General features: G+C 52.9%; 7 protein-coding genes across 7 annotated transcripts; 3 read left to right on the top strand and 4 right to left on the bottom strand.

Moving 5' to 3' along the window:
• Positions 1-733: 733 nt before the first annotated feature.
• POSPLADRAFT_1059977 (hypothetical protein) lies at positions 734-4,736 on the top strand (the record flags this gene model as incomplete). The annotated part of the gene is made up of 18 exons (XM_024481214.1): positions 734-824; positions 880-1,221; positions 1,287-1,447; positions 1,504-1,635; positions 1,686-1,739; positions 1,792-1,874; positions 1,930-1,964; positions 2,017-2,114; positions 2,171-2,344; positions 2,390-2,408; positions 2,462-2,612; positions 2,666-2,723; positions 2,773-3,032; positions 3,088-3,616; positions 3,667-3,700; positions 3,753-3,896; positions 3,959-4,212; positions 4,269-4,736. 18 exons carry the CDS (start codon positions 734-736, stop codon positions 4,734-4,736), a joined length of 3,087 nt encoding a protein of 1,028 aa, XP_024335678.1.
• A 406-nt stretch (positions 4,737-5,142) lies between these two features.
• On the bottom strand, positions 5,143-7,389 carry POSPLADRAFT_1152144 (hypothetical protein; the record flags this gene model as incomplete). Its single annotated transcript, XM_024486626.1, has 8 exons — positions 5,143-5,205; positions 5,267-5,359; positions 5,416-5,878; positions 5,930-6,102; positions 6,160-6,624; positions 6,896-7,018; positions 7,073-7,186; positions 7,240-7,389. The coding sequence occupies 8 exons, from the start codon at positions 7,387-7,389 to the stop codon at positions 5,143-5,145; spliced, it is 1,644 nt and encodes a 547-aa protein (XP_024335677.1).
• Positions 7,390-8,855: 1,466 nt separating this feature from the next.
• On the bottom strand, positions 8,856-16,904 carry POSPLADRAFT_1151688 (hypothetical protein; the record flags this gene model as incomplete). The annotated part of the gene is made up of 20 exons (XM_024486567.1): positions 8,856-11,337; positions 11,390-12,032; positions 12,154-12,262; positions 12,731-13,174; positions 13,228-13,481; positions 13,542-13,575; positions 13,825-14,344; positions 14,397-14,656; positions 14,712-14,769; positions 14,820-14,970; positions 15,028-15,046; positions 15,099-15,257; positions 15,327-15,424; positions 15,481-15,557; positions 15,578-15,660; positions 15,717-15,770; positions 15,825-15,956; positions 16,015-16,175; positions 16,228-16,563; positions 16,619-16,904. 20 exons carry the CDS (start codon positions 16,902-16,904, stop codon positions 8,856-8,858), a joined length of 6,360 nt encoding a protein of 2,119 aa, XP_024335676.1.
• Positions 16,905-18,114: 1,210 nt separating this feature from the next.
• POSPLADRAFT_1035964 (hypothetical protein) lies at positions 18,115-19,249 on the top strand (the record flags this gene model as incomplete). The annotated part of the gene is made up of 3 exons (XM_024477119.1): positions 18,115-18,510; positions 18,560-18,703; positions 18,746-19,249. The coding sequence occupies 3 exons, from the start codon at positions 18,115-18,117 to the stop codon at positions 19,247-19,249; spliced, it is 1,044 nt and encodes a 347-aa protein (XP_024335675.1).
• A 108-nt stretch (positions 19,250-19,357) lies between these two features.
• Positions 19,358-21,113, bottom strand: POSPLADRAFT_1049062 (hypothetical protein; the record flags this gene model as incomplete). Its single annotated transcript, XM_024479651.1, has 10 exons — positions 19,358-19,399; positions 19,455-19,658; positions 19,714-19,809; positions 19,859-19,964; positions 20,016-20,437; positions 20,489-20,557; positions 20,607-20,631; positions 20,684-20,775; positions 20,839-20,909; positions 20,984-21,113. 10 exons carry the CDS (start codon positions 21,111-21,113, stop codon positions 19,358-19,360), a joined length of 1,257 nt encoding a protein of 418 aa, XP_024335674.1.
• A 302-nt stretch (positions 21,114-21,415) lies between these two features.
• On the bottom strand, positions 21,416-23,967 carry POSPLADRAFT_1059971 (hypothetical protein; the record flags this gene model as incomplete). Its single annotated transcript, XM_024481213.1, has 3 exons — positions 21,416-21,868; positions 21,924-23,785; positions 23,841-23,967. The coding sequence occupies 3 exons, from the start codon at positions 23,965-23,967 to the stop codon at positions 21,416-21,418; spliced, it is 2,442 nt and encodes an 813-aa protein (XP_024335673.1).
• A 210-nt stretch (positions 23,968-24,177) lies between these two features.
• Positions 24,178-25,078, top strand: POSPLADRAFT_1151242 (hypothetical protein; the record flags this gene model as incomplete). The annotated part of the gene is made up of 4 exons (XM_024486509.1): positions 24,178-24,281; positions 24,344-24,596; positions 24,649-24,834; positions 24,893-25,078. 4 exons carry the CDS (start codon positions 24,178-24,180, stop codon positions 25,076-25,078), a joined length of 729 nt encoding a protein of 242 aa, XP_024335672.1.
• Positions 25,079-25,360: the final 282 nt, after the last annotated feature.

The following is a 25,360-nucleotide window of genomic DNA, read 5'->3' as shown; positions in this document are numbered from 1 at the left end:
GCACACTGGTATGCCGAAAAGAATCGCGCTCCTTGCTTGATGAGGACTCACAACATTAGTCCGATGTTGTAATTGGTGTTGTCACAAGTCTGACTTGTCTAGGACCATCAAACCACACGGCATCCCGGACCATCCATTCTCTGATGTTCTCATATGATCGTCACACAGAATATTGGAATACCAGGGTTCACATCGTGTCTATGTCCCCGCGTGCTAACGTTTTTATATCCTTATGCGGTTAAACACTACTCTTAGCGCGGCCACTATTGCTTTTGAATCGGACAATCCTGGAATACCGAAAAAAAGGTTGTGTCCGATACCAGCTTCGTCGGTTTCGCTAAACCTTGCCTGGCCTCCACGCTTAGCTGCCGTTATCGGGAGTCACGTTCATGATTTGTGCGTTGAACAATGACGATGTGGCATCTGATCATCTCCAAGTTGCTATAAAGTCCAGTTATTCCCCACTGCATGTCTCGCAAAACCACCAACCACCAACAGAGCCCTAGAAAACAGCACCACCTTCGCAGTTTTAATCACTCGTCGTATCATGTCGGTTCCTCGCACTCAAGCCCTCTCTAGTACTACCTTCAACGCTCCTCCATTAGATGGATCGTTGAGCATGCCAGAAATTTGGGATTGGCTTGCGATCCATTCTCCTGACCACGCTTACTTTAATTACGCCCGAGAAGACGGCGGAATACGCTCTATACCTTGGTCTGAGGCAGCTGCCGCAATGTACGCGGGGGCCAAGATGATCAAGGAGCGCATGTGCGCCGAAGGACCTTTCGATAACAACACCGTTATCGCTCTACTTGCATCCTCAGGTACGAACCCCCGTAGATGATTCAATGTATAAGAGCTGATCGCCTCCTTCGATAGATGCCATTCCGTACGCAATCACTGAAATGGCAATTATTCGAGCCAACTTCGTCGTCTTCCCTCTCTCCACCCGGAACTCGCCTGCCGCCATAGCTCACCTACTGAACAAGGTTGACGCGAAGCACATACTCGCTAGTAAAGAGCAGAGCATTACCGATCTTGTTCGGGATGCTCTCGATATAATGAGAACAGAATACTCACCCGCGACTATTCCCACCGTCTCTTCCACATTTACGTTTGAGGAGCTGTTTTCGTCCCCTTCCAACGGCCTAGTTACAAGCGAAGAGCTACCGCATAATAGCAGGGAACCTGACGCCCCAGCCTTGATCCTGCATTCGTCTGGTGAGACCGGATTGCGTTGTTGCGTATCGTATCATGCTGTGCTAATTGCGTGTGCACATAATCAGGATCGACGGCGTTCCCCAAGCCTATAGTATGGACCAATCGCCGCCTGATAGAAGTCGCCACCTACCCGTGGCACTTCGGGCAAGATCTCACAGGTCTCGTCAGTTCTCTGCATACATTGCCTATCTTCCACGGCCTCGCTTTTGTAAATTTACTATGGGCGGTACGTACTTCTTGGCGGTTCTCTTCCGCCTCCGTACTAACTGGCCGAATTGTTAGGCATCTACGGGAAATATACTTGCTGCTTTTGAGCCTAGGCAGCCGCCTCTTGTGCCCACACCAGACCTTGTATTCCGTGCCCTACAAGCGTCAAATTGTGACCTTGTCTGGGCTGTGCCGTCGTTTGTTGAGGTAGGTCATTTCCCATCAGACGATGATGATAATCCTGACAGTATACCAAGACATGGGCGCATAACGATGAATACGTCGAGTGGCTCGCCTCTCGCAAGGGCGTGGTGCGTATACTGCGATCCGAATAAGTTAGTAAAGAATTAAATATCTGGGTAGACGTTTGGCGGTGGCCCTCTCAACAAGGAGATCGGCGACATGCTAGTCTCAAGAGGCGTGAATATATACAATGCCTACGGATCGTATGTACTTCCGCTTGTTAATTTCGGTCTGCCCCACTCATGGTGGAATGCCCAGCACCGAAGCGGGGATGTTGAGCGTCGTCTACGAAGGTGAGATGATTGCTTGATTAACAAACCGCTTACTCATTGCAATACCATATAGCCGAACCTCTGATCGAATGGGACTACTTCAAGATTCATGATTATATCTCAATACAAATGCTACCTATGGGCGATAATACCTATGAACTTGCTGTCGTGGTGAGCAATCTACTTGTCATGAGCATTGAAATATGGGCTCACGATGGCCACCCCAGGCCAACAACGTGCATAGACCTGCTGTCATCAATACAAAAGTCGATGGGGATGATGCCTACGCCACATCGGATCTCGTTATGCCGCATCCGACGAAGTCCGGCTATTGGAAGGTTCTGGGTCGTACTGATGACCAGATCATGCATAGCACAGGGGAGAAGGCGAGTCTCGCTCTGGTCTGACTGCGTGCGCGCCCTAACTCCTTGAAATATTTTGTTAAGACAAACCCAGGGCCCTTAGGTGCGCATTTTGCCAGCGGTACACGTGGTTGCCATTCTGATGGTCCACTGTAGAGGATATATTGAAGAAGGACCCCTATGTATCCAATTGCATCATGTTCGGTCGCGGGCGGTTCCAAGCTGGCGTACTAGTTCAGCCAAAGTCCGAATTCAGCCTCGACCCCTCTGATGATACTCGCGTCGCTGAATTCAGAAACAAGATATGGTAGTTACGCCTTCGCATTGAACGTTCTGAATCTGACCGCTTCTATTTTCTAGGCCGTCAGTGGAGAAGATGAACGCTTTTGCACCCCAACATTCTAGGATCTTCAAGGAGGTAAGCGATAAGTGCAACCTTCACCAACGGCCATTGACATTGTCAGTAGATGATTCTGATCGCCAACCCCTCAAAGCCATTCAGCTACACACCCAAGGGCACTGTCCGCCGTGCTCCCGTCATAAAAGACTATGAGGAAGAGATCGACGCGTTGTACGACGCTGTGGACAACAGCGCTCAGTCGGCCACGGAGCCGCCTGTCCACTGGGACGATAAATCGGCCAACTCATTCACACGCGCAGTCGTGGAGAAGCTCATCACTGTTCCCTTGAAAGACGAAGACGATATCTTCCAGCACGGTTGTGACAGGTAAGCACATTTTGCTACACCTTGTATCGACAGGCACCATACTCAGGCTGCACAGTCTGCAAGCAACCTGGATTCGCAACACCATCCTCCGTGCACTACGTGACTCTGCGAAAATCGATACCCGCAAAGTCAATTCCAACTTTGTCTACGACCACCCGACTATTTCGCGCATGGCATCATTTGTCTTAGCTCTCGCCCTCGGTACTACAGACGGAGAGGACCGGCAGTCGGCGTCGCACGCGGATGCAATGCGTGCCATGGTGGCTAAATACAGCAAGGACTTCCCCATACACCGGGGTAGCGCGGCTGCCAACATGGAATCGGGCAAGGTCGTTTTGATCACCGGCACAACCGGAGGCCTTGGATGTTACGCGCTCAAAGAGCTTGTCGCGGACCCCAAGGTTGCCCGAGTGTACGCGTTCAACCGACCGGCAAAGCATGGTCAAACTCTGTACGAGAGGCAAAAATCTGCATTGGCCGACCGTGGACTGGATGCCAGCATTGTCGACTCTGAGAAAGTGGTACTCCTCGAGGGGGACTTGTCTGCAGCGAATTTCGGCTTGACAGAGAAAGTCTACCAAGAGGTGAGTCCCCTTGGAAAAATGTTGTGTGCGCGGCGCTAAGAGCGGCTTAGTTGCATACATCGGTCACATATATCATCCACAACGGTAAGTGGCGATCACACTGGTAATTTTCATCGTGCTCAGGGTCGCAATACAGCATGGCGTGTGGATTTCAGCATTTCCTTGGCGTCATTCGAGTCGAACGTGTACGGCGTGCGTGCGTTCATAGATTTTGCCCTCACGTCGCCGCTGGCGCAACCCCCACGGCTGATCTACACCAGCTCAATTGGTGTCTTCACGAGTTAGTCTATCATCGCTTAGCAGGGATATAAGAAGATTAATGACCACCTCACTTCCTCCTAGATCTCGATAGTGACGATGATTTAGTCGAGGCTCCGATTGACCCCGACGTCGCCATTGGCAGCGGTTACACGGAGTCAAAATGGGTGTCCGAAGAGATCCTTTACAACGCCGCTGCCAACACGCCGCTGACGCCTGTGGTCGTCCGAGTTGGACAGATCTGTGGTGCTCTGGAAGGCTCGTGGAACGCCCACGAATGGTTCCCGTCCATAGTTCAGAGTGCCCCAAAGCTGGGATGTTTCCCTGACGATGAGAGGGTATGTCAGAAACCTTCTAGCTCGCTTCGAATCATCGAGACTGACGCATGTTTCAGGGTGTTGTGTGGGTGCCACTCGACGTGGCCGCGCAAGCCATGGTCGACTTCATGGACACACCGCCGCATATCAAAGTTGTCCACCTCAACCACCCGCGGCCTGTCTCGTGGCACTCGCTGGCTGTGCACGTCGCACAGGCTTTCTCAGTGCCTCTTGTCCCGTACCACGAGTGGCTCGCCAAGCTCGAGCAGGCCGCGCTGGACGTCTCCCAAGCCGAGAGCGCGGGCAGTGACTCGCGCAAGGCCCTGCAGGACCTGCACGCGATCCAGCTGCTCCCGTTCTACCGGGGGCTCGCTGCTAATTTCAACGTCGGTCGGCTCTCTGTAGGGATGTTCCAGCTTGATGTCTCCCAAGCCGTCGCAGCATCCCCAACACTGTCAGACCCTAACGTGTCTCAACTCGGTGCCGAGCACGTCAAGAATTGGTTGGCATATTGGCGAAAGGTTGGGCTGTTGGCGGGGCAGTAATGATTGAATGTAATCGATAGCTATAGTTGCTTCATGCGGACGCGTTGTAGGACACTCATCGTTGAGACTAATTTCATGTAGAATTGATGAGTTCCTGCCCGATAGAACGCAATGCAGTCGTGGCGTAAGTACGATCTACAGCTGGAAAGAAAATAAGGTCTGAGCATTGCATGAGGTTTACGGGAATATGTCTACTATAAGACCTTCCGAAGCCAAAACCCATTTTCTATCGCAGATTTACGAGTATCAATCATCGACCATTCAAAACGTGTGTAAAACAAGGCCGCGCTGCAGCCACCACCTCAGAGTTCAATTCCAAGACATCTCTGTGAATTAGTGTACTAGTCGTCAATACGTTATTACTTTACGTCATCATAAGTACAATCCCAGCGGCCCATTAACCCCCTCAATCGAATTTTCGCCGGCGGTACGCAATCTGGCACGGTTGCTGCGGCACCACCATCATCGACTGCAGCGCACGTCAGGACCACGTTCCGTAACAGGAGCAGGAAGAAGCGGCAAGCACTCACCGAATAGTCAGGCTTGGGGAACGGGCCCTCCAAGCGCATCTCGATCTTGCGGACTATCGTAGAGATGATCGTGCCAATCTGGACAATCGCAAACTACAAGCGCACGAGGTCAGGCCGCGACCACGGTAGTGCATTAGGGGGACACATACCTGTTCGCCAATGCACCGGTGGCGGCCAGCACCGAACGGCAGGTACGGGCTCTCCGTGCCCTTGCTCACCAGCCCGAAACCGAAGTCGACCTTCGTGTCCTCGTCGTACTCCCTCTTCGCCTGCGCCGCCATGCCCGCCGCGTCGAGCCACCGTGTGGTGTCCCATGTGTTCGCGTCCTTCCAGATCAGCGGGTCCATCTGGCTGAGCGCGGGCGACGCGAGCACCGTATAGCCCTTCGGCACGACGTACACGCTGTCCTCTGACGGCGCGCCGAGCGATTGAGGCACAGGCAGGTCGTCGCGGATGTACCGCATGATACTGTGGATCGGTGCATGGCAGCGGAGCGTCTCACGGATAACGGCGTCCAGGATCGGGAGCTTCTTCAGCTCGTCGTACGTCATCTCGCGGAAGCCACCACCCGGGAGACCGAAGTGCTTGACCTGCTCCTGGTATAGTTGTTCGCTGTTGACGGAAGTCAGAAGGGACTTCCCACTGAAAACAGACATCACATACGCAATGTCCGGACGGTCGGCAAGGTGCAGCAGGACCCAGGAAGTCGTCGAGGAGCTGGTGTGCTGGCCGGCCATGAGAAGCGCAATCATCATGTGGGCAATTTCGTGGTCGGGGATCGGGCGGCCGTCGCGGTAAGTCTGGTTCATCAGCGACGCCATGACATCATCCTCGTACTGTCGTGTCTAAGGGTTAGCTTTTCAACAGTAATAAGCAAGATAAACACCACGCACGCCGACGTTGTTGTTCCTCCGGTTGCGCAGGATGTTCTGGTAGAACTGGCTCATCTTCTCGTGGGCGACATCACGCTTGCGGTAGCTCGGCAGAGGCAAATTCGAGAACATCCAGTGAAGGGGCGTCAATCCGTGGTCAAGGTCGGCGTAAAGTTCAGCAAAGCCCTTCGTCATGTTCTCCCGAATCTCCTTGCCCTGGAGCGTCCGTGCTGCAGTGAGGATTGTCATCTCGGCGAGCGTCTTGTACACGCTGAAAGATCCCCATTCGTTAATGTCGTCCATCTGGTAGGTGCGGAATGCCGGGTCCGTGCTCAAGAACTGCGTAACCTCGTCGTCCACCATGCCAATGTAGTCGCGGAACTTGTCGGTCGTCAGAGAGACCTTGACGAACTTCTTCTGCTCCATGAGAACCTCGTTCGGGCAGTCGTATACGACATCTTTTCCAAATACTGGCGTTGTTAGAGGCTGTACGAAGTGTCAGTTTACCGCGCACACGTGTATGCAGGCAAAGAAGCTGGCAGCCACGAGCGTCGCACGAAGCACGTCACAATGTGATAGAGCGTCGCTTCCATTGAATGTTCAATGGACGTAATGCGGGCAAATCACTGATTGACACGAGCGCCAAGGGAAGATCAGGATCTTCTTGAAGAGAAATCGAGACAAACGCTTGCAACGATCGTACGACGCCCACCGCATGGAAGCAGAACCCGCTCCTGACGAAAGACAGATTACGCACTCCATACACCTCTTCCGCCGCGACCACTGTGTGCTTGCCACCGAATACAAAGTCGTTCCCCTTCGGGCCCAGTGTGACCGTCACGCGTCGTCCGAGGAGAATGAAGGTGAATACGTTTCCGTGCTAGAGAATTCGTGAGCAAAGTCAACGCATGAAACATGGGGCCCGCTAGCGCACCTTCTCACGACACGACTTGAAGAACTCTACTGGATCCTGGCCGTATTGCGCCGCAGAGCCAAACCACGGTATCCAGTGGAAGACGAGTGGAGGTAAAGACCGGTCACGAGGAAGCTACAAAAGTGGTTAGCACGACGCATTAGTCCATTCAAGACCCGCATACACACCATTTGGGAGAGTACATTCAGCACGACCGCAATGACGGGTATATTGACGACGAGTAAAAGCAGCAGGCGGGGTATCGAGGTCGATGCGAGCTGCGACTGAGCTTGTACAAGGTAGCCCGCCCATGGCTCTGAGAAATTTGCGTTCGCCATTCCAGCTGCAGCAGACAGACCGTGCGGAACGTTGAGGTCGGTCGTGAGTGGCGAAGAAAAGCAACCGTCAGCTTGGGAACGACAGAGGCGCGGGGAAATATATTATATACGGCTGCGCGTAATGGTATCGAACCATTGCTACCTGCCAATTTGGGCCACCGCACCACCTCAAATATTGGACCATTTTGACGGACCGACCTCGAGCTTCACAGATCACTCTGTCCTCGCCTATCTCAGTGTCCTTGACAGTCCAGGGCTTCACAGACGAACCCAGAGCGGATAAATAGTATTATGCCTGGCGAGCCAGGTAATCCCCAGTCGAACAATATCGTACAGTACTTACTTGCTAACTATTCCTTGCTTACATAATTAGTGGAAAGTACGCAGTACTACGCAGCGCACACGGAGCAAGAAGATTGCGCAGTTTTCAGCGTGAGTCGAAAAGAAAGGCAGAGAAGACAAATTCGAGCAGTTGAATGGATGACGTCTCCGTGCTGCGCAGTTGTAATGGAGCCTCTGTCAAAAACCGTCTGGCGCAGAAACCTCCAGTCAATGACGAAAGGCAGCTGCGGCGGAGCAATACCAGCCAGCTTTCAAGGCGTATATTTGCGTCCACGACTCCCGGTATTAATGTTGAGGCGCACGTCCTAAGTGACAATTTCCGTGCAGCTATATGTCAAATTGGGAAGGCGTGCATCTATATTTGGCTGAGGCGTCAGGTGAGCGCCGGCAAATTCATTTGCCTCGAGAACAAATACAGTAGGAAGTTACAGCGCTCTCCTAAAACCTTGGGTTGCGCTTTTTTTTCGACGCGAAAACTAGCGCTAATATCACGCGCCTGAGTCCCGATTGGACCCACGGTCATCCCTCTGTTGACCAGAGCCTTCCAAAGCATGGTACAATTGTTATAAATGCTTTACATATGATGTAAGACCTATATATAAACGCTGTCTGTCGATGTTACTCACAGAATGCAGACCACTTATAACGAGTCTGTATAATCTTGCCTTGCCTAGTTGGGAAATCTCGGATGTCTCCGCGTCTGGATGTGTTAAAAAAAAGAAAAAAGGCGCAACCCAAGGTTTTCGGAAAGCGCTGTAACTTCCTATTTTCTAACATTTGTTCCTGAGGCAAATGAATTCAGAGATTGAATAAGTGTAAATGCAGTAGATTGCCTCGCTCGCAAGACCAACAGTATCTCGACGCCTCCGAGCAAGGGGCAGATACTGGAATCATCCTTCAGATAGACTTCGCACCGTTTCCCGGTCAAAACTTGAGTGTAGTATCTGCAGTATTATGTTTACCTTTGAGACAATATAGAACATAGAAAACTATTTCATGACGTGCTGGCGTGGCAGCCTCCACGCGGACACCTCGACGCGCCGCGAACATCGAGTGCGGTAAGATGAGCAGTGGGGTTCAAATTAGTCGACAGAAATAAAATACAGTGCATATACGAAACCCTATTATCGCTGCGTAACTATGACCGAAGGCCTCAATCCCACCACCACCCTCTCTATTTTGACGTCTACCACGCCAGGAATGGGGAACTGTGCCTTCTCCTCTTTCAGACCTACCAGCATCCCTTTTAGCCCCAAGCCGGGCAGCATCACCAACTGCTGCCAGTACTGCTCGCGCGCGTTGCGCACCGCGGGCGCAAACGCCCACGCGACTAGGTTATCCAGCGGGTCTGACCCGTCCGCAGGTTCTCCCCTCTGTCGCGCAGCCATCCAGCGGCGGATGAACTGGTGCGCCCAGTACGCATGCTGCGCCCTCACCAGCCGCTTGTTGCGCTCCTCGTGCAGCACAAGTTCCCGCGCGAACGCAAGCAGCCACTCGTTCGAGAACGGGGGGCTCGCGCGATCGCCCGGGTGTAGCAGCGCGTGCTTGATCTGCCAGTGCGCGAGCAGGTCCGGGAAGCGCCGCAGCGGCGACGTTATGCGCATGTAGCCCTCGCCCTCGGGAATGCCCAGCACACTGTGCGTCCCCGGCTCAATCGAGTACTCCGCCGGGTTGAAAATCAACGCGAATCGCAGCGGGCTGAACGAGTCCACGGAACCATGTGGGTCGCGTGCGGCCATGACCTCATCGTACGCGCCCTCGTAGCGCGGCGTCGGCGGCAGCGAGGTGCGTCGCAAGGCGGGGAGCCCGCGGTCACGGAAGAAGCGCGATGCTACGCGCCCCGCCGTAGTCATGCTTTCGGCGACGACGAAGCGCGCGCCATACTCGAATGTGCGAACTTCTTGCACTGCATAATTAACCGACGGGAACCCTGACCAGATGCGTGGCGCCACGCCGAGTGGCGGTACCGTTGGAAGTGGCTTTGGGTTAAGACTGAGTTGCGCAGAGGGCATTCCGAACGTGAGCATGCCGTTGCGTAGGCGGCCGCGGGTAAGTGCCTCCTGCACGATTTCAAGCTTGTGTAGGTCATCCCGAACCGATGGTGTGAGGTGAAGAGACTGGCGAGGACGAACGGTAGGTGCTTCTCCCCCGAACGGCCTTTTGTAGGGGTAATAACTCCAGCCCATGGCATCATTGACTGCGTCGTACTGGAAAATATGCACGTTGCGGACGATGCCAGGACGGACCTTGTAGTCGATAATATTGCCTTCCGGGTCGACCTTCGCGCTGAAGCTCACAACGCGCTGGGGCTGGCCTTCACATGACCCCAAACTGATCTTGTCCAGCATCCCCCCTGACAACATAGGGTACGAGCGATCGGCAAGATACTCCGTCTCCATCTGCTCGAACGCACGATGGGCGAATACATGAGTGGGGGGGAGTATTGACGTTGGATCCGCAATATGGACATGAAGCCAGTGGTTTCCTGGTTCCGAAGGTATGGATTCGACGGAGATACCGTCATCGAGCTCTTCCGCGTCGACATCATCAATGACATAGACGGGCATATTGCCAAAATCATGCCGCAACGAGTCGACTGCATCCTGCGAGTAGAAGTCTTCGGGACCCAGAGGTTGACCGGCTGTAGATCGTGTTAAACTGCGAGGCGACGATGAATCGTCCACAACATCCAGTGTCAGCGTTCGACTCTGACTCTTGCGTGCCAGAGAAGAGTGCCGAGTGATCCTGTCTTCCCATGGTGGAAGAACACCAAGTTCGAAGAGGAACTCGTGAATCGTGGAATCGTTGACCTCCTTGTCCATATACAAGCCTAGCTTCTTGATGATATATGATTGCGACACAGTATACGGGTCAACCTGAAATGTCCGGCGTGGGACCAACGAGTCGGAAAACCATCGAATGATGACCAAGTCCTCTGCGGTGAAGCCGTGCTGAGGGTCCTCCTTGAAGGTGGGATGACCATTTTGCGTCCCGGCTTCTCGTTGCCGTGCAGCAGTGATGACGACTCGTGCCTTCTCGATGAAAGCGTCTAGAACGGGATCTCTTTGTGAAATCATCCTGTCTACGGCCTCGATGTCTTGCACATGTTGCTGCGGCCGCACCCAAAAAGTCCTCGTCGTCAGAAAATGTGTCTGGTCCGCTTCAAAGTACTTGCTCTTGTCGAACATGTAATCATGCACGACGAGCTGGGTGGCAACGGGAGCAGTTTTTGCTTCGGGATTTAATAGCTGGGACACCTGGTTTGTAGTGACAGACGCCCACTGCGTGGGATCCGACGACTTGAATTGAGTATACAGCTTGTTGAGCTTCTGCCAATACTCGGGAGACTGACGCTCGAGCGATAGGTCAAAGTTCCGTAGTTTTTTGAGGATGTGAACGCGAGCAGCAAGCTCGTGGGACTTGGCATCCACATTCTCGGGTCCACACTGCGCGATGAGATCAGGTTGGACGAAGTCAGGGACCACAAACATGACATCGCTCTCGCGAACCAGCCAGACTTCTCCGGATCGCACGAGGACGTGCATCAGCCACCCTTTCTCTGTAGGTTTTTGCCATATAATGACACCATGTACCGTGATTGCGCTCCTATAAATAATAGTCAAGACTAAGCGGACGCATAGCAGGCGAGCGGACGCACCTCCGGAGTTCTACGAATGCACCAGTCGGCAGCCTCTCCCTCTTTTGAACATCTAGCTGTGACAAATCCGACAGCAGATCCCCCTGTTCCTCCGGCTCTGCATAAAAGGCAACCCTTTCCGAGGATGGTAAAATGGTGGATTGCTGATAGGGCTTCTTGGAATCGACGGTGTGAGACGTTTCTCCACTGTACGGCTTCTTGTATTTTGAACGTCTTGCCTCTCCCTTCGCCGCGGCGACCGCAAGCAACTTGGTGGTGGATTCAATCCGGTCATAAGTCTTCTTGGGCAAGCGAAAAGGTGGGCGTGGGTTTGAAGAAGTTGACGCACATCGTCGGGTACCTGCTGTTGAGCTGATCTCAGCCACACAAGAGATGCCTCGACGATGCATGAGAGAATCAGAGACAGCAGACCCGGATGCCGTGCGCAGCCGTGTAGTGTAAATATTCCCGGAGGAAAGCGCGAAATATCCAAGGAGATGGAGAGGAGAACTAATTGGATATGCAAGAAATGCGGCGACGGTCGATAGCAATAGGTGACACCCAACTCTTAAAAGTGAGGCGCTTGCAAACCAGAATGCCGGGCGCTCGATCATATATTTGACATTACCCATTTTGGGAGACATCTGGTCCATAGTAGGTTTGTCTGCGCACACAATCTGGCAAAAGCTTAGTACAGTATATGCGTGTTGTACATGCCGTTGCTCTGTTCGAATATCTGTGGAAATATTCTGATGGTCGTTTGCTAGCATACAAAAGCAGCATACAAGCCGTTGAGGGGTATAGTTGAATAAGTGTAGCCACCACTTCGTTTTGGCCTCTACGGAAGATCCCCGACGGCTTGTCGGAACCAATAAACCACAGCAAGGTACCAAGCTTGGGGCCAACCAAGAGCAAGCAAATTTATTGGGACTCAATGATTGAAAAGTACAGGATATGCGAGAACGATGCCAGAAAAGCCACCGGCAGAGAACGTCCTCGATGGACAGGGATCAATGGGTGATTAGGTTGACAAACAGATGGAGCTACCTACGGCGCGCGACGCTCACATAAGTACATTTCCAAACCGGCGCATTCAGGACTCGGACGGGCGGCTACGCTTGCCCGACTCACCCAAAAGCCAAAAGGATATTCTCAATGTGCGAGGTTGCGCGAACAATACAGACGAATGCGCACCACACGCCTTGCATTGATATTGACGCGACTCTAAAACAATCCTCCGCTGACTAGCAACAAGTGTCCATACATGTTAGAGTGGTATACGACCGTCATCCTTCTTCATAGTATACAACATTGACGTCTGGCGGCCTCATTGGCAGGCACCGTTCACGCGAACAGCCCCACCCTGCGCCAGTACGCAATCCAACTTTTAACATGGGCGGGACTGAGCTGAGGCAATGAGGGATCCGCCAAGGTAGGCGATGCAATGCTAGTCTTCTCCACCGAGAGATCTGGCAAACCCGCCGCATGTCCGCTGCCCGACGAATTCTGCGCCATCGCCTTATACGACGGAATCAGCTCTATGGCATGGATGCTTTGCGAAGTGTGGCGAGAATCAAGTCCGGTGTCATCCTCCTTCACTATGGCCTCGGCGTACTGCTCCAATTTAGCCACCCATTCTTTGAATGAGACGAGCGGCACGGAGAACTCCTGCGCTGCGACCACGGCAAGCGAGTGCCACGAAACAGGTCGCGGGTGGACCAGATGCACCGTGTCGATGGAGTCAGGAGCCGAAAGGAAATCCACCAGCGCCTTCGCAGAGATGTCGAGTGGTATCCAGGCAGCTTTCTGCAAAGGTTCTCAACACCTGTTAGACGCGCACAGTACAAAATGGGACATACCTGGTCGTCGTCTGGGAAGCACCCAAGCTTTGGTGTACTCTGTACAATGGAGGGGAACCACTCGTGCGCGTTCCACGACCCATCGAGACTTCCGCATAGCTGCCCTACTCGTATGACGACTGGCTTGAGCGCAGTCTGGGCTCTGGCACTGTACAGTATTTCTTCAGATACCCATTTGGACTGCGTATACCCATTGCCGATGGCGAGTATGGCATCTACGGGCTTCTCGCTGACAGTCCTATCGTCCTGGCTATCTACGGAAACGGATTAGTTCCGCGGGGAGGGACGGCGATGACGAGAAAAAAATGACTAACTCTGCACGACACCGATGGAACTCGTGAAGAGAAGCTTGGGGGGCGGAGATAGAGGAGATTCTAGGGCGAGGTTGACGAGAGCGCGTACTCCGTATACGTTCGACTCGAAAGACGCGAGTGAGATTTTGAAGTCCACACGCCACGCTGTAGCCAGTCGGATGAGGAGGGGCCAACAGCAGAAACAACGGAGAAAATACCATTATGGATAATATGCGTAACGGATCGGCCGAGCTGCCCAGCTAATCAGGATAGCCCTGTAAGCAAAGATGTCTTCGCCACTCACCTCTTGGTACACATCGCGGGACAACCCGAACGCGGGTGCAGAGAGATCGCCTTCGAGCAAGACGAGCTTCTTCGACTCCAGGAAAGACGGGTCAAGCCCTCGGTCCACTAGAGTGGCCCTCTGCCTTTCACGCAAGGACTCACCGCTCCGCGCTGGTCTGTTGAAAGCATAGACGCGGGAGACGGTGGGGTCAGCGACGAGGGCCTGCAGCCCATAGCAGCCGAGACCTCCAGTCGTTCCCGTGAGAAGAACTACTTTGCCGGTGCTCTTGACTCCTCCTTTGTGTACGGGGAAGTCCTTGCTGTACTTCGCCACCATCGCACGCATACCTTGAACGATCGTTGCGGGATCGACGGTCGTACCGTTCACAGTCCCGGATGCCAACGTCAAAACGAAAGACGCGAGCTTCGAGATGGTAGGGTACTCGTAGATAAACCCGCTGCTGACATTGCGCGTGTTCGTCTTGGTAGAGTCACGTATAGCGCGAAGAATCGTGTTGCGGATCCAGGTTGCCTGCAAACTGAAGGCAATATGAAGTCGCGAGTTACCTAGGTAGAGAGCCGGATACTCACCTGTCACATCCGTGCTCGAAAATGTCGCCATCATCGTCGACAGGGACGGTGAACACTTTCTCGACCACAGAGCGTGTGAATACAAGGGCCGTTTGCTGATCCCAATGGTCCGGCGGCTGGATATTGGATTGAGCGCTTTCTTCTACGGCGTCATACTGAGCATCGATCTCGTCCTCGTATTCCTTGATGATAGCTCCGCGGCGAACCGAGCCTTTCGCAGTGTAAGTGAAGGGCTTGGAGGGCCTTGCTACTAGTATCATCTGAGGGAAGTCCCACGTTGAGTCAGAGGCAAACGCTGCGTAAGCGCGAACCCACCTCCTTAAACAATCTGGAATGCTGCGGAGCGTATGCGTTTAACTTCTCAACTGACGGCCTATGCGCAAAATCAGTACTGATACAAGCTCACAGCTCGGACACGCGCACCAAATCTTGTTCCTGAATTCCGCAAGGAGGACTTTGTCAGAGGCATCGAAAGCGAATTCCTTTTTGGGCTCCACAAGGATGCCAGCCTGGAATCGGCCGCGACCAAACATCAAGCAATCCGATACCAGAGGGTCCTGCTTAAGAATGTTCTCTGTGCAAAAAATCAGTACGAGTTAGATCTGCGGATCAGTCTTGAGATACGGCGTACCCAGCGGTCCAGGATTGGTCTGCACACAGGGAACTGAGCCATGGACTGAACAAACGGAGGGATCGACGCACCTTCTCTCCTGTGCTGTGCATGATCTGATCGTCTGTGCGACCCAGGATTTTCCAGTAACCGGCCAATGTGGGGTGCGCCGCGATGAGATCCGATGTTGCATATCCATCCACACCATCTACCTTCGTGTTGATCACGCTGGGTGTACTATTTTCGTTTGCCTGATTTGATGCAAAATTGGAAATACGTCAGACTGTCGTTATGTACCTCTAATAATCATGCCGACGTACCAAAACGACAAGTTCGAAGGTATTGTCGCCCATGGGTAATGCTTTGATAGATATCGCCGAGTGGAGTTTGAAGTATTCCCAGTCCGGGATCGGTTCAGCTGTATACCAGATGTGACTTCCAGCCAGTGCTTTCGGCAAACAGAAAATAACTTACAGGTATAGATGTCGCAAACGGGACCAACCTCAGTGCTGCACGTGCCGGCCATTGCATGTTGAGCGGTTTCCGATGCACTGCACAAGTAAGTACTCACGTTCCATAGCCATTGCCAACGCGGACCCCTTGAGAGACCAAGTAATCTCCACAATCTTTACTAAGGGGACCGCCTGCATAGGACTACATTGGCACATTAACATAGAGATGATGATATATAACGTCAGAGACACCCTTACCACGCTTCTGCGGGTAGCAAGCCATTTGACATACTCAGGATTGCGTGCCCACGTCTGCAACATTCATACGAGTTCATCGGTGTGACTGTCACCAAACAAGCAGCTCACCTCGACGAAGGACGGAACAACGAGTATGGTGTCGCAATCGATGGTCTGAGCGGCGTGGATTACGTTATCGGGAGTCGGCACACGAGGTGGGAAAGATGGCGCAAAGACTGCCAGCACCGTCCCACACGAACCCTTGATAGTCGTGCACCATGAGCGGCAAGAATGAAAGCACAGAAGATCGTGTACTCACTGCCCACATCATATTCATGAAACCCATACCATGGAACATTGGGAGCGGATGCAACGAGAACACCCTGCCAGTCAGATCATTTTCGGAGTACCAGACGGCGCGGGCCAGTTCAACGAAGCGGTGTTGTGTCCAGTAAATCGGCTTCGGGAACGCCGTCGAGCCTAAGCGGCGCACGTTAACTTAGCGTGGACGATAGCTGTCCATGCCACTCACCGGATGAGTGCAGGATGACTCCGATTGCATCGGGTCCTCTGAAAACGTAAGGGACATCCTTGCTGGTGACAATGTCGTTGGCCGAAGAGTAGAGCTCCTCGAAAACAAGCATAGGCGAAGTCTCCGGCACAGAAGCCGCATCCTGCGACTTCAGGATATCCAAGGCGTCCCGAACGAGGTCGCGAATAGCCTGTTCGCCGCTAACCAGAAGGTGCTTAGCTCCCACTTTGCCGATGAGGTGCGCCACGGCAGCGGGGGAGTTGCGGACAGAGATGGGGAAGGCAACGTAATTGGCACGCATGATACCCAGAAGAGTGGTCGCATACCCGATGGACTCTGCAGGCGAACAGGTCAGTGCATATTATGCAGCGGCACAAGGATTGCTCGATACCGGAAGTCGCAAAGATGGCTACCACTGCGCCAGGCTCAGCCCGCACGCGGGTCTGAATTACTTTGGCTGCTCTGAGGGCAGCTCCGACGACTTCACCCCAGGGGATGGTGCGTACGCTACCATCATCTTTAGCGTATCTGAAGAGAGGATGGTTCGCAGAATGCTCTGCATGCCAGTCCCACATCTCGGGGACTGAAAGAGAGCCATCCAGCGGAGGAGGACGGAAGGTAGTGCTGGAGAGGGCATGCGTCTTCGGCGGCGGCGGAATCAAACGGCGGGTCGACATTGTGGATTCGGTTGTCTGGGATCGCAAAACATAGGTAGCAGCTTTTATACTATAAACACCATCTCGCCTCGAACGAAGATGTGACGTCATCTGACCACTGTCGGGACGCTGTGAGAATCGACAAAGACATGGATCATGGAAGTGAGATCACCCACTTCTTAAAGCCGTTGCCATCGGCAGCGGATTGCGATTCTGACAGCAGTATTCTGTAAAGCCCCAGGTAATTACAAGAGTCCACTGAGTCGGGAAGATCGGCGAAGATGGGACAGAGTCAACAAGTTCAGTTTTAGTCAATTGCGAATCGTGCGGGCTCGCTGCAAGATCAGATATGGCAATTTGATAGTGTGCCAAGGGTTCTTAGAGCTACGCACTTGAACGTGACGGATAGTGACGAATATTGAAGTGTTGATAAGGTTCTATCAGACGGGGTCAGTCGCCTCGACAAAGTCACTTACCGGGCACAACGCCGAATCGGCATGAGAAATTGGCTTCGCCTCCATAGCCCTGGGGTGCTGATATGTCGGGCTTAATTGAAAGTTGCGTTAGAACTATTAGGGCGCGGAATGCGGTAGATTTCTCGGACACGAACTGAATCGCATCATTGCATGATGATCAGTTGCACATGATGTAAACGTATACATGCTCTTGTCACGGTATCCGCACTAGCTTGAATAATCTCGTACAATGTACTCACAGTTCTAAATTCTGCCCTCGGCGATGTACACAATCGTCTGCAAAACGTATCTTGGGCAGGTCAGCATCAGGCCGACTGAACGCTATCACATGGTGCGAATGCATATGACCCTAGGGGAATGACAATGACTGAGGTCGCTAATCCGGTTCGTGTGAATAGACCTTTCAGAATAGACCTTTTGAACTTGATGTGCGCCGCACAAGCGGACTTCTAGCGGGAAAGTGCGGGTCTGGAAACAACGGCCTTTGTGACCGCAGTCAGTCGGGCCGGGACATGTTCCCAACCGTTAAGTCCGAATTCCATTTGCGCAATGCGCACAAATATTGTCGGGGGTAAGTCGAACGATATGGCATCAGCACAGATGCATGGAACCGGCGGCTTCGATCGCTCGATCCATTGATCCTTCGGCGTCTATCACAGTTTTACGCATTGCTGTCCACCCCGTAAGCGTGTATCACTTTCACAACGCCGCCGATTATCTCCTCGGCGATACATCTTGTATTCCGACAGTCTACAATGTTCAAACGAGTCAATAAACGTCTGCAGAAACAGCAGAAAGACGAAGAGCTGGGCCTGGATGCGGACACCAAGGCGGCTTTGGGTCTCCAAGACGATAGCGGCTCGGACGACTTCTTGAGTTCGGACTCGGACACCGACGACTCTGACCCGGAGGATCCTAATGAAGAGGAGGGAGGGGAGGAGCACTTGGCTGCAGGCGAGAGTGATGAGGAGGACGAGGTCGAAGATGAGGTCGATGAGTCGGATGCTGACGAGCCTCCGGTATCACTCACCGAGGCTCTGAAAGACCCATTGTACACCATCTCGCTCGAGCCCGAAATCAAGGCGTGCGTGTCATGTCCGGGAAGACTCCTCAAAAATCCGACGATGGAGGAAGTTCACAGATCGTCCAATGTATGTTCATATGGTTTCAGGGTTTACAATACATTTTCAACAGTTGTAGGCACACGTACGCCGGTACAAGAAGTTCAGGCAGGCCGCGGGCGAGAGGAGTCTAGACACCGACGTGCGAGATATCCTCAAGGAGATTTCGGCAGGGCCTGAAAAACAAAATACCGACAAGCTTTCAAAACGTGCTATGAAGCGCGTAAGTATCTTTGGATGTGTGTCTTGAACCTCCTTCTAACAGACCATGCAGCAAAAGAAACAGGCTTCCGTCAAATCAAAACGGCAAAAGCAGAAGGAGCTGAAGGCGAAGGGGATAGCACGCAAACAGGAAAAAGCCACTGCGAAAGCGGAATCCACACCCGTCTCCGAGCCATCAACAGCTGAACCTCAGAAGAAGCGCAAGAGAGACGACGGGGACAGCGTGAAGGACGCTTCACCCTCAGAGATTCCTGCACGCAAATCAAAACTCGCGCAGCGATTGAAAAGTGCGGAGATGGCGGAAACAACACAAGCTGATGGACCTGCGAAGCTCAGCCGAAGTACGCGACAAAAACGCAGCGACAAGGATACGGCAGCCTCTGCCGCACCTGCAAAAAGCGCAACGCTGGCGGATACTCCGAAGCCGGATACATCTGTCAAGACCGCCAAGCCTGCCAAACTCAAGAACTTGGTCGAGGAGTCAAGAAAACGGCGAGAAGCTCAGACCAAAGCGCGAAAGCGTCCGAGGAAGCAGCAGAGCTCATGAATCGTACCGTACACAACGGTAGTGGTATGTATGTCCAGTCCGCACGCATAGCGAATAAATACCCAGATAACATGAGCAAGTAGAGCACTACGTCCACTTCTTCACAAGCTATCTCAAGCTCTGCATAACGCGATCCGTCGTCTGGATTACCTGTAACCACGGCGCGTCAGCTCAAGAATGTAAGTCTAAACCGACGATGACCGACCTGGTGGATATCCGGTCGGTCTTTCGGGTTGACCTTCAACATGCTGTCGATGAGGCTCTTGAGGCCCTGCGAATAAGCCGAGTCTGGATGCTTGTATTGTGCATTCATCACTGCCATCGCTATTGAACCACCTTGCTCGGTAGTCTGCATATTCTCGAATGGCGAATGTGAGTACGCAAGTGCGAACAGCGTGCATCCAAGTGACTGTTCCAAGGCGGTCAGAATTATGAGTGATAGACACTGGAAGCCATTGACTTACCCAAATGTCTACTTTCTCGTCTAGTGTGACGCCAGTCTTCACGTCGAAGAGCTCCGGTGCGCGGTAGGCCATCGTGCACTGCTCTGCAGCAATATCCTACAGCCTGCGTGAAAACATGTTTCGTGCCCTGGTAAGCTCGACTAACCTGTTGCAGCAGAGCTTGCGAACGGTTCTCAATCTTGATGCGAGCCTTCGTGGTGCTCCCAAAGTCCATTAAAATCGGTGAACCGTCGTCCGCGATCATAACATTCCTATTTGCTCCGTTAGTAAAATTAAATATCATAGGCAGTTGGCGTTCTTACCCGGGTTTGAGATCCCGGTGAGCATATGGCACGATTTCTGTCTGTCCGGCCTCCCCGTTCTGTGACGTCCCCTCCTGCTGTATCTGCGCCAGCTCTTCGTCGCCATCAAAAATCTGCTCCCTCGACTCCGTCGGACGATGACTCGACATGAGTGGTACCGATGACCCGTGCGTGTTCTCGCTATATTCATCGTCCAGCGACTGCCGCCGACTTGGCGCTCGCTGTGCGCGGTCGCGAGCTGCTGCACTGGACTGGTTCTCGCGCGAGGGGAACGGATCCGAGGGTGTCCCAGTAGGGGCGTGATAGTCATGCATTGCGCGGATGGCCTCACAGGTGCCCTTGAAGAGCCGGAGCATTTCCTGTTCCGAGAAGTGCGTACCGTTGATTGAGTTGCCGTTGATAGCATCTTGGAGGTTACCACGCTAGGAACAACCTTGAAGATGAGATCCACGTATAAAGAGACATAAGCATACCTTGTAGAGGGGTAGGAAGAGGTAGACAACTTGCCCGTCGCCGTTTGGGTCTTGCACGACTGCGGAGTCCTTGCGTGGTGTTAACGACTGCCGGTATGAATACATTGAAAGAACACACCAAAATGCGAATAATATTTGGGTGTCTTAACAAGAGGCAGGTCAGAGGACGCGCATGCGTGAAATACAGTCACGCACTTGAACCGACGATATGCCTCAACCTCACGCATAGCCTGCCGCACATCCTCCTGCCCGCCTGGACATCGGATTTTCTTCAGGGCAAATTGCCTCTAAAAGTAGGGCACAAGGCATGCTAAACCCGCATGGTCGAAGAGCTAAAGTCGGGGACCTACCCCGCTGGTTTCATCCTCCGCAAGGTAGACGAACGAGAACCCTCCTTCTCCGAGCACACGGACGATTTTGACTGCGAAACCATTACAGCACCATGGTTGTTGACTGTAAGACAGGACCAATGCACTCAGGGATAACGACACTGACAAGTACGACCATTGATCTTGACTTTCGCCGACTGCTGGCATATGCATGATGAGAGCGCCCAGAATGCGTCCTTGAGCTGGAACTTCAGGCTGTCGAGGGTGCTATGCAGCTGCGGGTGGATGACCGACATGACGACTAAGAATAATTATAATAAACAAGCAGTAGTTGTAGTCGAAAGCAAGATGATAGAAAAAGCTGCAGGTGCTTAGAGCGGTTTGAGAGCAGACGGCTGTGCGAGCGCATGCGGATCGGGCACACCAGATCTATCGGGAGTTGGTATGCGATCGTTGATAGAAATGTTTGGCGTGCTTAGCCGGAAGTAAATACAAGTACAACTGCACACAAAATAAATAGGTATAAGAAAGTGAAGTCCGAAGTACAACAATGACTGGAAACAAAACTCTCCGATTTGCCGAAAGTCCTGTGCCGACTTCAATCTTCAAAGCCCATCTCCGCATTTCTCTTGGCCTTCCGTAGTGCCGCTCTCTCCTCTTCCGGAAGGCAATACCAACCGTCCACAGTCTCTTCAAGTTCCATCTCCCACTTCTCTTCCAGCTCGAGCTGCTTCTTGCTCTTCTTTGGCGGAGGCAGCCTGGGAGGAGGCGGGGGCGGCGTGCGTCTGTTAGGATGCAACGGCGCGATACGTTTCAGAAGATTCTTGGAGCTCTTGGTGTAGGGCGAATATGTAGGTCTGGGTGACGCAAAGGGGGATCCGGGTAAGGAGTTGACCTTCCGTATGAGCTCGGACATTGGTGTCGATTTCTTGGAGGATATCGAGTATGCACGATTCGAGTTCGAGATCCTCGACGCTGAAGCAGGAAGTGGGGTTTTGGGAGTGGTGAGTGGAGCTGGCTGACTCTCCGCAAGCGGGTGGTTGGCATTCTCCTGTCAACGGCGGGTGTAAGAGAACTGACACGAATTACGCGAAAAGGTTGCATACCTTAGTCTTACTCCCTTGGTCTCCCTCATCCGCATCTCCTTCATCCTGCAATCCAAGTGCTGCTGGTGCTGACTTCCTTGGTCTTCTCGCAGTCCGTGCTTTCTTTGGAGGAGACCCAGATTTAGATACAAGTTCTTCCTCTTCGTCTGAATCAACCACGGCCCTTTTCTTCCCTCTACTCTTCGAGCTGGGCAGCGAGGGCTCCCCATCCGCCTCTCCCTGGTCATTTTCGAATGGATTTGGTGGTTCACCAGAAGGCGCAGATGTGCTGCTGCTGTCCTTACGCTTCGATGACGTGGTCGCCCCAGGCTTGTCAAGTTGAGGCACCAGGAGCAGCTCGTCATCTTCGAAGGTGAGGGACGATGGTACTGGCGTTGTGGCTGAATGTGATGGAATGGCATCGGGCGGAGGCATCAAGATACGGTCGTTCTCGCCTTCGGAATCCTCGACGAACTCTTTGCTTGTTGGGGGCTTTGGTCCCTTCGTACCACCTTTCGCCTTCGCACCCCTTCCTGTCTTCGGTCGATCGATCACGACGGACACCTGATGTGCTGCCACGTCCTTCTTGCTCGTAGCCTTCTTCCTTGGTGGTGCTTTCTTCTTAGGCTTGGCGGACCAATCTTCGTCGTCGTCGCTGTTGCCCTTCTTCCGCCCCCTGCGTGAAGCCTTCGGCGCATCGTCAGCACCCCATTCTTCATCGTCGTCATCCCCCTTCTTCTTCCGCTGCTTGCCCTTGGGCTTGGATTTGGGCGCGGGCTCCTTTCCCCCTTCCTCATCATCAACATCGCGGACGCCCCCTTCATTACCTTGAGCTTTGGTAGCGCCCTTCACCTTTCCGTTGGCATTGCTGGCCATCGAGGACGACCCGACCAAAGTGTCTGACGTCGGCGCATCCGGCGAGGACCCAGCGAAGAACGGAGCAGGACCTGTAGCTTCTATGAACGTATCGCCTGCACCACTCCGTTCGCTTGCTCGGGAATCCACGCCATCCTCTTCATCAAAGGTCAGCATCTTTCTCTTCCTCTTACGCGGCGCGGGTAGCGGGGAGGAGGACAGCGGCGAGATCGCGCCGTCAAGCACGTTGTCTGCGTCGGTAGAAATCGAAGAGAGCCCATTGATTGATGAGGGAGGTGGAAGGGAGGAAGGAGGAAGGGAGGAGCTGAGATCAATGCTAGTCTCTGCAACTGGCACAGACAACATGATCGGATCCGACTCTTCTGCCTGCATATGTGACGTCTTCGTACGATTCATCGTAGAGGGCGAGGGCTTCTGTGGGGCTAGTGGCTTGGGTCGGGCTTTGCTCTTCCGGACGGGGGGACGTAAGTTCATCTCAGAGTCGGAGGATGGTATATTAATCACGTCGTCTGTCGGGCTATATGCGCGCTGCTGTGCCTGTGACTTAGTAGTGCGTGAGCGAGAACGGAGTTTTGCGCGCTCTGCGATGTTCATGTCCTGGGTATATAGTTCTATATTGTCGTTTGGGGTAATGTCGCTCTTGGCCTTGTCGTAAATCGAGAATGACTCCACAATAGTGTCGGTGGTCGCCAAAGGTATAGATGAGGGCAAATTTCTCGGGACGTTAGAAGCAGAGCTTGAGGTCTGGATCTCAGATGACGGCGTAGCGGTAGACGTCGAGGCCACAGTAGTACCGACGATGGTCGCCTGAGCCTTGGCGCCCTTATATGCGGGCCTGGGTCGGGGGCGACTGCTGGTAGAGGATTTCGGGATAGTAGAGCCTGAGTAAATGGAAGATACAGCAGTGTTTGTGTTGAATGTAGACGAAGATACATCAGTCGGCACAACGGGAAGTGCTGCCACAGGTAATCTTGTCGTGGAGGTGGTCTGGATCGATGACGTCGCGACTGAGCCAACAGATCAACAAAGAAGCCAGTAAATAGCTAATGCAGGCTAACGGACCTCTGTCGCTGCTTTGGTGCGCGCTTGTATGGCCTGAGGACATTGGGTTTAGATCCAATTCCAGACCCATCAAACCTTCATCCTCGCTATCTTGTACAATATCATCGTGATGAGACGACGGGTCCATTGCGGTGGGACGTTGAAGCTAGCTGCGCACTGGGAAGAGAACAGCACAATATCACTGCAATGTGGCAAAGCAGAGGACAATGTAAGTCGCCACAGATGGCGGTCGCTGAGAATCAGCTGTGACGCGTTAACAGAACTCACGTGACCATTTCGCTTAAAGTGGCCAAGGCGATGAGCGTCTTCCTGATTGCGAGCTCACTCAGCTGCTATCATGGCACCTCCCTTCACCCAGCCTCATATCGAGACTTTGCCGAGGCGCGTCCGTGTTTTGTTTGCAGGACAATATATTGTCGACACGAAGAAAGCAAAACTTGTGTGAGTAAGATGCCTATGGCAGGCCGCACGAAAGCAGATAGTTGATCGGCTTGACGGGAAAGGTGGCTGAAGCCCAATTACCCCACCTTTTTCTTTGACTCTGCGGATGTTCCGCAGAAATATCTTTCCCGGGCATCTATATCGGGTGAACTACAGCAATACGATATAGTTGTGGGCAGCCGCAAGGCAGAGGCCGCCGCAACGGAATACCTCGACGGTGATCTGAAAGGATTGATCACGATCTCCTTCAGCTCCATGGATGCCTGGTTCGAGGAGGATGAACAGGTGTTCGTGCATCCGAAGGATCCATACAAGGTCCGCTTGTTTGCGTACTTACTCTGCAGGCACCATTAAGCATCGATCTCAGCGAGTTGATGTTCTTCAATCATCTCGTCATGTTCGCGTCGAAGTCAATGGCGTTGAATTGGCAAACACTACGAAGCCTCGACTGCTCTTCGAGACCGGACTCCCGGTCAGAACCTATATTCCAAAGACTGACTGTAGGGTGGACCTGCTCAAGCCTTCGCAGCTGACGACAGAATGCCCATACAAGGTTTGCGCCTAACGTGTGCCCTTAGTCATTTTAGTCGCTGATAGCGTGGTCGCAACAGGGTGTTGCAAATTACTATAACGTTTCCATTTCTAGTGGGGAGACTTTTGAGAACATTGTGTGGTGGTACCGCGTCCCACAACCCGAATGCGTTGATATCAAGGGTTTCGTCGCGTTCTACGACGAAAAGGTCGATGTTTGGGTCGATGGCGAGCTTCAGCCTCGCCCACGCTCACCATGGTCGTAAGGCGTGCTTGCAGTGTATAAAAAGAAGTACCGATTGATGTATTATACTCACGGAAATATGCTACGTCTAGGAAATGTGCACCCTTTGCCCATGTCTGGACTCGTGTCTTGCTTATTCAAATCTCACATGAATGACATCTGCTCAGTGAATGCATCCGACCCTCACAATACTATATTGTTCAGGCCTTATGACCGTGTCACGTCAATTGTTCTAGTTCAGCCACAGCTCTAATGTGTAACAGGAATGCTCATTGCAGTTCAGCTGAGTGGCATGACGGTTGAC

The sequence above is a fragment of the Postia placenta genome (genome assembly GCF_002117355.1).
Source record: "Postia placenta MAD-698-R-SB12 unplaced genomic scaffold POSPLAscaffold_13, whole genome shotgun sequence".
NCBI classification, from domain to species: Eukaryota; Fungi; Basidiomycota; class Agaricomycetes; order Polyporales; family Adustoporiaceae; genus Rhodonia; species Rhodonia placenta.
Note: the sequence above shows the minus strand (reverse complement) of the source record. Positions and strands in the feature narration are given on the sequence as shown.